Genomic DNA, 10,718 nt, shown 5'->3' with positions numbered 1-10,718 from the left:
AAGAGCATCTTAAGAACATAATTTTTGTCCTAATGTATCCAATATATTTGCATTAAGGTAGAATATGTTTACTTCATAAAAATAAATTAAACTGGTTGAAAATATTTATAAATATGGCAAATATTGTATTTTTTTTTTTTTTTAACTAGCCTGTCTTGTAAATTTCTAGAGGCTCTTATACTTGTCAAACTCTAATACCAGTGATATAGCCACATTCTATACACTCAAATTATTGGGAGCAGGTCTTAAAAATGTGCCAGATCATCTTGGACTTGCTGCTTGTTTTTCTCTCCTTACCCCCTAATTCTGCAAAATTTCATATTGTGGCAAAATGTTTCTGCCATTTGCGCCCGTGTGCCAGCGAATGAAACGCTCCACGGCTGAAAGCAGCTGACGTCTGTCGGCTTATCTGAAGATGGGTGGACGGTGCACCTGCAGCTCGCTCGTGTATCCATGTCGGTTCAGGTGAAAAATAACATAAATTATGATTCTGCATGAGCGGAGTTTAAAAAAAATACTGTATAAAGAAAATATTAAAAGAATAAAAAAATAATTAGGAAAAAAACCTTAATGTTCGAGGACCGGAAGAGTAAGTTTATCTGAAAACAAGGCCTCATTTTCTGAAGGGTCCTGTGGTCTGGAGGTTCTTCACAAAACTCTGGACTGGAATTAAAAACCCCAAAAATATTACATTTTTATTTTCAAAAATTGTCATAAAATACTTTGAATTAAAAAAAAAAACAAACCCTGAAATGTGGAGGTATTTTAAAAAACCTTTTGGAGTAAAATACAATTATAAACTGACATTTTTATTTCAGGCTGACTACTGGTAGTTTTTTGTGAAAAACAAAAAAACGTGTTTTTAAGCGGAAGTAGTGAAGACTGACGTTTTGAATGAGTCGGTCAGCATTGGAAATGGATTTTATATTTTTATTTGGCCTAAAAAGCTCAGACTTTTTTTTTTCTTTGTGTCTCAGGAAATCCACAAGAAGGTCATGTCTCTGCAGTTCAGCGAGTGCCACACAAAGATCAGGCACGTGGATGCTCATGCCACACTGAGTGATGGAGTTGTGGTGCAAGTCCTTGGAGAGTTGTCCAACAACGGTCAGCCTATGAGGAAGTTCATGCAAACCTTTGTGCTCGCTCCAGAGGTGAGAACATCCACCTTTCAGGACTGTTCTTATAAGATGATTGCTAAAACATCCATTTTGTCCGATTTATAACATAAATTTGCAAAAATATACACTTGGTTAATGAGGTACAACCGTTAAGATGCAATTATTTTGATTAAAAATGGCTAATTGGGAGCTCAGCCTGTATACTCTTTTTTTTTTTTTTTTTTTTTTTTTTTTAAATAATAATTTGAGAAAGTTCTATAAAATTACTCTAGTCTAAGTGTGAACCTGAAAAGGTTGAATGTCAAAATGTTTGTTCATGTTGTGCTTAGGGTTCGGTGGCAAACAAGTTCTACGTTCACAACGACATCTTCTGTTATGAGGATGAGGTCTTTGGAGACTCTGAGGCTGAGCTCGATGAAGGTAAAAACAAATCTTAAAGATAAGTTTTTATATATTTTTAAGTTGACTTTCCCATTTCTAATGTTGGCTGATTCATTTCATTTAAAAAAAAAATCCAGAATCGGAGGAGGAGGTTGAGGAGGAGTCGGAGGAAAGGCGGACATCCCCTGAACCACTTCAGGAAAGCCCCAACAGCACCACCTACTATGAGCCTCACCTTGTCCCGTAAGCAAAATAACGTAAATAATCAAAGCTTTGACAGCACTCGACTGATGTAGCCAAGAAGCAGCGATAGTGTTTTTCTATAACACCCCTACCCCGTCAACAAACGCCAAAGAGACGAGCGCCCTCCCAAGGCAATAACCTCAGGTTAGGGTTGATGCAGACTTCTGCACCTCTGTGTCTCTGCCTGAATCTTCTCTGGGGTTCTCTGGGGTTTAGGGCTCTGATCATCTCCCTAACTGACATGAGAACAAAACATCAACAATAACATGGTTGTTCTTATTGATCATAAAACATTATCTAGGCTGAGAGATAAAGCTTTAACTGGTCAACAAAATCCTTTACAGTTTAATTTACCTCCAACATGCAGCTCCACTGTAGAAAAAGCAGCAAATTTTTAATAACAAAGTCTGATTGTCCTGTGGCCCCCACCTCACTTTTCTTTTGTTCTCCTCACATCTGGGTCAGAACCTCCTGTGAGGAGAACATGAACATAAACAGTGAACATCAGGTGAACTGTTTAAGCAGCTGACTGGATGGATGAGCATTTTTACAAGCTAAGATTTATGTTACAGTCAATCTTTAGTTAGCTTCTGAGTTTAGCTAGCTACGTAGATACAATAAATTTACACACTAACATGTTAAAGTTAGAGTTACATGGATCATAGTTTATTTCACCACGATGTACGTGTTAAGCTGCAGTTACGCTAACAAACATAACTCACCAGCTGAAGCTCACAGAGACGTCCTCGGAGTTCTTTGATGAAGAGTCCGGTCGTGGAGATGATGAATCAGGATGTTCAGGCTCTACTCACAGGCTGACTTTAATGCTGAGAGGAGGAGGAGGCTAATGAACTCTTCTGTCCTCGCAGAAAAACACTGAGCAACTTTCTGCACACGTGAACCCGTCTGTGGGCGTCACCAGCACCATAGACATAATTATACATAGATTAGGTACGGCAGCTCTATACAACTCTGGGTGTAGTCTGTTTGTCATATGTCTGTGTTTTACCTGCCTGCATGCTGAAACCACGTGACACGTTACAGCCAATACCGAAACTTGACACCGAAAGAAGAGTGACGTTTCAATACATACACCGACCGGTGCAGTTCGGTCGGTGCCATAAAAGAACCTCGGTTCGGTACTCAGCCCTAGGTATTGGTAGATAACATGGACAATTCTGTGTTTTAAGTCTGTCCTAAACACGAGTCGTTACACAAACACGAGTAAAAAGTCAGCTCTTGCTGTGGCTCAGCGCTTTCTTCCGTTGGCTCATTTTCACATCGATCAGAAGTCACAAAGCAGCTCTTTGGAACAGAAGTGGCTCACGTGACGGGAAACAAACAAGAGACTCAATCAGAGCAGGGCGGTTCACGGTGAGCCTGGGTGTGAGCAGCAGAGAGGACACCCTGCTACCCTAACAGAACCCCCCACCCATACCTCCCTGAACGTGATGACGTGTAATAAATGTATGTGCTGGCACATGCATGACCAACTCACTGCAGCCGCGGGAGATGTCGGTCTGCTTCTGACATCATTCACTCACTTATTCCACCTCAAGCTGCTGCGAAACGCTGATGAAACCAAAGGGATGTTGTTTTCCAACAGGAAGTCGGTGCCAGCAGTTCTTCCTCCTCTCTCATCCACGCATGGTGTTCCTATTGAGTTTATAGATTCTTACAAATATTTGGGAATTTTGGTCGATGCACATCTCTCTTTTAAACCACATATTGAAAACTTGATAAAGAAACTAAAAGTAAAACTGGGTTTCTTTTTCAGAAATAGATCTTGTTTAACTCTGAATGCCAGAAAACACCTTGTAACCTCTCCCTCCCTCCCCTCCATTGACTACGGTGACATTATTTACATGCATGCCCCTGCCAGCTCCCTGCAGATGTTGGACGCTGTCTATCTTGATACGCTAAGATCCATAACTGGTTGTAACTTCCATACCATGACTGCACCCTGTACTCCTTGGTCATTATCTACACGTAGGCTCTCTCACTGGTTCATCTTCATCTATAAATCCCTCCTTGGTCTGCTACCTTCTTATATCTCCTCCCACATGTCACGTCGTCAGTGCAGTTACAGCGTGCGCACTCAGTTCATCATTACCTGCAGCGTTCCCTCAGTGCGGACTGAACTCAGCAGAAAGGCCTGTTCCTACTCGGCTCCTGCACCTGGAACACGTTGCAACAGGAAGTGAAGTTGTCCTCCTTTATTTCTTTAAGGGGTTTCAAACATTTGATGATGTCATTAGAAAAATCAAAGCAAATATGTTCTTGTTTTTAGTATTTCACCCTGACTTATTGTTTTATACACTACTTTTATTTTAACTGTATTTTTACTGTAGTTTATTGTTTTCATTGTTTACTGTTTTGTTGTCTGTACTTTAGATGTTCTGTCTGGAACAGGTCTCTCTTGCAGATGAGTCCTCGCGGCTCAATGAAGCTAACCTGTAGAAATAAAGGTTGAATGAATGAGGGGAAGAAGAAAAAACGCCAAATATAGTAACAGCAGAAAATGTTCTGAAGTTTCTGTTGAAGTAAAGTTCAACACGCGATGAGCCACCATTTATTAATCTCACTGGTTCAAGAAATAAAAGTTCAGGCGCTCAGACATCGTGACGTGACTTGTACATGGAAGTGACTTTTCGTTTTGGGTCTTGTAGAAATGGGATCGAGGAGCCCATGGAGGAGCCAGCTGCAGCTCCAGAACCAGAACCAGAGCCTGAACAAGAGCCAACAGTAGAGGAGGTAAAGCTGGAGGGAGATGAAAAGGTTGTGGAAGAAATCGAGGAGAAGGCACCTTCACCAACACCTGTAGAGTCTCCACCAAACCCCCAGGAACCTCCCAAGGTAGACTGGCTTTATTTCTGCGTTTGTTTAATTTATAAAAACTACAGTGTGGTTCAACACTGGGGATGTCTACAGTTAGCACAAGAACATTCTGTCATTTGTCAAGTTCAAAAGTTGGTTTTTATGGAAGGACGGGAAGAAAATATTCCTCTTGAACTTTGCTACAGTGCTGCCAAAGTATGGCTGTGCTTTTTTTTTTTTTTAATACTTGTATCAACAACCTAATTCTAAAACCTCCTTACCTTCTTTCTTTTTTTTTTTAAAGGTTTAATTTTTTTGTAGTGGTTTAGTGTAGCCCCTGACAATGTTGCATTTCCCACAGCCTTTCTCCTGGGCTCTGGTGACCAGTAAAAACCTGCCTCCCTCTGGCTCAGTCACCTCCTCTGGAATCTCTCCACATGTTGTTAAGGGGACAAGCTCACAGGTAAATTACAGGTCTTAACATTTAATCTAATAAACCCAGAGGGGTTTGTTCCACGACAAATCACTTGTCTAAAATGGCCACTGGAGAATCTGCCGCAGTGTTTTCTGCATCGGGTCTGAACAGGTTGCACAAAGTTACGCTGGAGTTCGTTACACTGATCACAACAGCTGTGAGTGTGTGCATGTGCAGTGTTTCCCCTAGGTTACTTGCCATGGGAGGGTGCTCGTCTCTTCGGCGTTTGTTTGTTTGGGGGGGGGGGGGGGGGATGATTGTATTGTGCACGGTTGTTGTGGTTTTGAAGTCTGAGCTGCTACAATCTCCACTCTTGGTCCAGAAGTGGCAACGCTGCGTGGGGGATTTGGTAGGCGGAGCGCACGTCTTGATTAGTGGTAGGGGAAATGTGCACGTGTGTGTGTGCGTGCGTGAGAGAGAGAGAGAGAGAAGACGATAAAGAACGTTACTCTTAAAAAATCTCTCAGGTTTCACAGTTTTTTTTTCTATTTGTTCATTTTTAATAAATGAAGCTTGATGTGTGGCGACACGGTGGTGCAGTTGGTAGAGCTGCTGCCGCTTATCTTAGTTCAAATCCTGGTGTGGGGGCCTTTCTGAGTGGAGTTTACATGTTCTCTCCGTGCTGCGTGGGCTTTCCCCAGATACTCCAGTTTCCTCCCACAGACCAAAAACATGCATGTTAGTCTGATGGTAACTCTGAATTGTCCCTAGATGAGAGAGAGAATGGTTGTTTGTCTCTGTCCCTGTGATGGACTGGAGATCTGTCCAGTGTGTCCCCCGCCTTCCACACCGTGATGGGGGCACCACTGACCCCAACGTCCCAAAAAGGAAGAAACTGGTAAAGTGGATGGATGGTAAAGAGGATGGATGGATGGATGGATGGGTTAATCTGCATCACAGATGAATAAAAATGATATTTGAAACGTTGTGAAGAGAAGCTCTCTCTCTCACTCAGTCACACTCAGTGCTGGTTTCTTCAGGGACCTGATGTACAACGGTCATAATTACCATATGATGATATTTAAGTCCATAATGTGAGGAAGAGAGACTTTTGATTTAAAAACTTTATTTATTCTTTCATTCACTCAACCTTTATTTATCCAGTTTAGTCTCATTGAGCCACGAGGACTCATTTACAAGAGAGACCTGTTCCAGACAGAACATCTAAAGTACAAACAGTAAACAACAACAAACTACAGTAAAAACTGCGGTTGGAGTAAGAATAGTGTACAAAACAATAAATGAGGTGCTGTAAAACAGGTGAAATACTAAATTTAAAGGCCAAACTTCAGCAGCAGGTGATCATAATGTAACTTGTTTGCAGCTCAGAGTCGAGTCCAAGCCCGAGACGCAGACGACCCCTCTTCGTCCCAGAGATCAGCGCGCACGTGACAGACCCACTTTCACCCAGCGAGTCCCCAGACCTGGTAACACCTTTTCTCTCCAAATTAAAAGTTTATTGCTTTAATAAAAAAGTCTCTTACTCTGAATGTTTCTTGTTGCTGTTAGATGGTGTTGGAAATTCAGAGTCACAAACAGGAAAACCACACACGAGTTTTGTGAACAAAGGTGATTATTGATGGCACGTTTTTTATAGTTGGTCAGATTTTATATTCAGTGAAGTAGTTGTTGAACGTTTGGCACCTGCAGGTGGTAGAGATCCAGAATCGAGCGACGTGGACACCAGGAGGATTGTACGGTACCCTGACAGCCACCAGCTGTTTGTGGGCAACCTCCCGCATGACATCGACGAGAACGAGCTCAAAGAGTTCTTCATGAGTACGTTGTCTTGTGGAACGCAGCGTTTATCACCGTCCTGTTCCAGGAATGTCCCACGTGAACTTTGGTTGTCCTGTCTTGTTGCAGCGTATGGAAACGTAGTTGAACTGCGAATCAACACCAAGGGGGTCGGTGGGAAGTTGCCCAACTTTGGATTTGTGGTCTTTGATGACCCCGATCCTGTCCAAAGAATCCTGGGGGCCAAGGTAGAAGGGGCATGTATCATTTCATTACCCACTTTTCTTTGGTGGTGGACTTTGATGCATTTCTTCTTATTTGTCACCTGCCTTCTCTTCCCTCATAGTGTGTGCATGTGTGTGCACGTGTGTGCATGTGACCTCTGAAATGTGATCAGAAGTTTTGAAACGTGTCAGGAACTGTTGGCTCACGTTCTTCTTAGTGACCTTCCCTTCTCGCCGCAGCCCATCATGTTTCGGGGGGAGGTGCGTCTCAACGTGGAGGAGAAAAAGACGAGGGCGGTGCGTGAGCGAGAGACTCGTGGTGTGGACGAGCGGCGGGACATGAGACGTAGCGATCGGGGCCCCGGAGGTTCACGGAGCATCGCGGGAAGTGGGATGATGCGTGAACGCGATGGTAGAGGACCACCGCCCCGAGGAGGCATGGCCCCCAAACCTGGCATGGGCTCTGGACGAGGCTCCGGTGGAGCGGTGGAGGGGCGCTTCACGCCCCAGCGCCGCTGAGAAGCCCCTGCGGCGTGGACCCAGTGGTGTTCTTCATCCTGAACTGTGCTCATAATGAAAAGAAATGGTCCTGTACAAAGTCTATATTTGGTGTTTCTTTTCTTTCTTCTTTGCTTTGGAATGTGACGGCCTGTTAAGTTTGTGAACTAGATGAGCAAACAAAAGAACACGTTGCTTATTAGTTGTGAGCTGAACTTCCTTTTCTTCGGTATCTCAAGAATGCAGTCGTCAACTTGTAATTAAAGACAAATCACCCAGGACTCTTCTGCCACGTTCAGAGGAACTGCAATGACTTTGAACTTCAACGGATCATTCTGACGGGACTATCCACCGTGACTCTACGGGGCGTCCTTGATTGCACTGTGTTGTACTTTTGTTGTTTTGTAGCCCATTACTGTTGGACAAGAGCGTGATGCAACGTTTGTGCAGTTCCAGAGGAATCGCCTGGCTTTGACCCCCCCCTGTGAAAGACCACTGCTTCAACATTGCATAATGCCCCCTCCAATCTGCACTAACGGGTCCTCGTGTGTTCCGTTCTGTTGGAGACGTGCGCTTTAGGCTGCTGGGACTCTGCGCTCCAACACGGCTCCAGTGCACGTCTCACGACTAAAAGACCAGAAGTCTTGAGCCGCTGCTGGACGGACGAGCAGATGGACCTTTTCTCTCCTCATTTGTAAATCGGTTCGTTTTCTAGACTTTCACCAGATCACATGACTCTGGGACGAACAGGAAGTGACAGCGGCTCAGTATTGTTTTTATTTTGATTCCATTTTTTAAATTTAAATTTGACAGCTTTACTGTGACAGGATGAGCAAACGTTTCCTTTTCTCCTTGTTCTGAGTGGAGTAACAAATAAATGTACAGCAAAAAGTTCAGTATGTTTTGCTTTTTGTGTATATTTAATTTCTATCTGGTGCCTTCTACTTTACGCTTTGAAGTCCTGCTGCTCGTCCCGAGCTCTGCTGAGGACCGACTCAAGGACAGGATTTATTTTTCACGGTTTTATCATTTTATTGCCTAACGTGGTCTGTCCGTTCCTTCTGCTCCTCTGAGTTTTGTAGAAACTGAAGGTGCCTCCTGTTCATGGAAACGTTTTGTTGGTGCATCAGATGGTCCGTTAACGGTGGCGGGTTTTGGTTTTCCATCAAGACTGCACTTCATTAAACTAATCCTTTGGAAGTGCTAAATGTTCCACAACGTAAACCAGACGAGCTTTTCTGTCTTGTAGGTCACAAAATGTTCAATCGTGTCGTCTGGACAGTTTCTTTTTGGGAGAAACTGTCCAGATGACCTTTAACAGGTTTGTGATTTATGTACCTGGATGACTGAGCTTACAAAACTTTATTTTGTCTCGTAGGGTTTTATTTTTATGTTTTCTGCACATAACTGCAGCGCTAGTTTGCTTTTCATGCAATTGTGAACTGATCTGTGAGGTTCAGCTGACACGCTGCAGCCGTCACTCGAGTGAATAAGTGCACATTTTTCTATCGACTCATTTGTATTTTCATGTTCTGATAATTCACGGTTTTGTTTTTCTGTTGAAGTACTAACGGTTGCAGAACTGTGGCTCCGCACTCGTCTTCTGGAAAATGTTGAACTTTGGGTGGGAGGGAAGACTTTGGTTTGAGCTGGTAAAAGGAAAATGTGAAAGATCTTTCTGATTATTCTGTTGCGTTGCGCTGAAACGGGCAGTAAAGTGATGTAGCGTTTTTCTTGACGGCCCGTCTTCCTCGTCTGGCGCCGTTGCACTATCTCCAGACGTCCTGGAACAATCTGTTGCTCTGAACAAAAACTGCTCGGCATCAAATGTTTGGCCTCTGGAGGAAGCATTCATTTCTCCCTGAAGTTTCACATCACGCCGGCCTTCAAAGCGCTCCTGGTTCAAATGGTACTCCTGATTATTTCCACGGCGGTTTCTTAACTGGGCTGGTTTTCTGCAGTGACTGGTGAAGAGCCGTCCCGCTTCAGACCAGTCTCATGTTTCCATGTTTACAAGTGTTCAGTCCCGTGATTGATTTTGTCTGAGGTATTTAAAAATGTGCCGCGCACTAAAGGATTCTTCCAAGTTAATACGTTACAACCTTTTAGTCTTGATTTAAATAAGACCGTGGGTCTCGTGAATGAGTTGGTCCTTTGAGTGGGAATAAAGACACGGCTCTACCAGATGTGGTAAACCGCTGGCTGCCATCTTAGTTCTGTTCACCTTTGTTCAAACTGTTGCCCCTCCAGATTATTTTTTTTACTTTTCCATTTTGAATGTGATTTAACATAAAATAAAGTGATAACCGAACTGCTCGTGTTGTCGTGTTTACAGGCGGTTGTGCTCATGTTGAAGGGGTGGGACGTTAAAAACATGGTCTCATTTTGGGAGGGGGGGACATCTGCAGGTTCAGTGTGCTTTTATTTTAAAAACCATTTTGAGTTTGACTTGAAAAGGTCCATTTTGTTGTTTCCTACACAAAGACCCAGTTGTCAGTAAAGTTGGCATCAAATCATTTCCTGTAAATGCTTTAAATTTTCAGGGCACGTTTTCAGTTTTACAAACTTGTCGTCGTTTATTTGATCTAAACTTTAGATAAAGCTGGCTAAATAACTCCATGTTGAATTATATATCTATTTTCTTCTTCCAGTTGACGGATGATTATTGGACCCATGTTTTATCAGTTGTGATACCTGTTTTAGGTGTAGGCTTATTGCATATTTTGTTTCATGCTGTTTGTATTAGTCATGCAAGCCACATGTTGGTTCCTTATATTTTTTTAAAAACAACTAAAATATCCACCGATTGTTAAAAAAAAAACTCTGTCCTAAAAATACTACAGCAGATGTGTTGAGTAACTGATTTGTGGGGAGCTTGTGTGAATTTAATTGAAACCATATGCAGTGAAACCCACTGGGACATCTTATCTAAATAAAGACAAAAATATTTACATTTAAGACAATATCCAAGTTTGCAATCATAACTTCATACCTTGTCCAATTTTTTTCTTTCTTCCAGATTAAGTGTTTTTTAAATTTTGCAGACATCTGAAACAGGTCTCTTGAAAAAGAGTCCTCGTGACTCAGTGAGACTATACCAGTATGAATACTGGTTGAATAAAAATAAATATAGCCTAATATAACCATTGTGGTTTGTAGGCCAGATTTACAAAACTATCAACATATTGAAACATATGCAGCAATAATAAAGTCTTTTCTATTTTT

General features: G+C 42.5%; 1 protein-coding gene across 4 annotated transcripts; it reads left to right on the top strand.

Annotated features, from left to right (window-relative positions):
* Positions 1–977: 977 nt before the first annotated feature.
* On the top strand, positions 978–8,451 carry g3bp2a (G3BP stress granule assembly factor 2a; the record flags this gene model as incomplete). 4 transcript variants are annotated; one of them, XM_037690650.1, is given in 10 exon segments in its annotated part: positions 978–1,151; positions 1,448–1,538; positions 1,637–1,742; positions 4,412–4,598; positions 4,921–5,022; positions 6,359–6,461; positions 6,544–6,603; positions 6,661–6,813; positions 6,901–7,028; positions 7,236–8,451. In XM_037690650.1, coding segments are annotated over 10 exon segments (1,383 nt in total), but the record flags the coding sequence as incomplete, so codon positions are not given.
* Between the last annotated feature and the right edge of the window lie 2,267 nt (positions 8,452–10,718).

The sequence above is a fragment of the Nematolebias whitei genome, chromosome 16, assembly GCF_014905685.2.
Source record: "Nematolebias whitei isolate Nwh7 chromosome 16, NemWhi1, whole genome shotgun sequence".
Classification (NCBI taxonomy): Eukaryota; Metazoa; Chordata; class Actinopteri; order Cyprinodontiformes; family Rivulidae; genus Nematolebias; species Nematolebias whitei.
The sequence above is the reverse complement of the archived record's forward strand: the minus strand, read 5'-3'. Positions and strand labels throughout refer to the sequence as shown.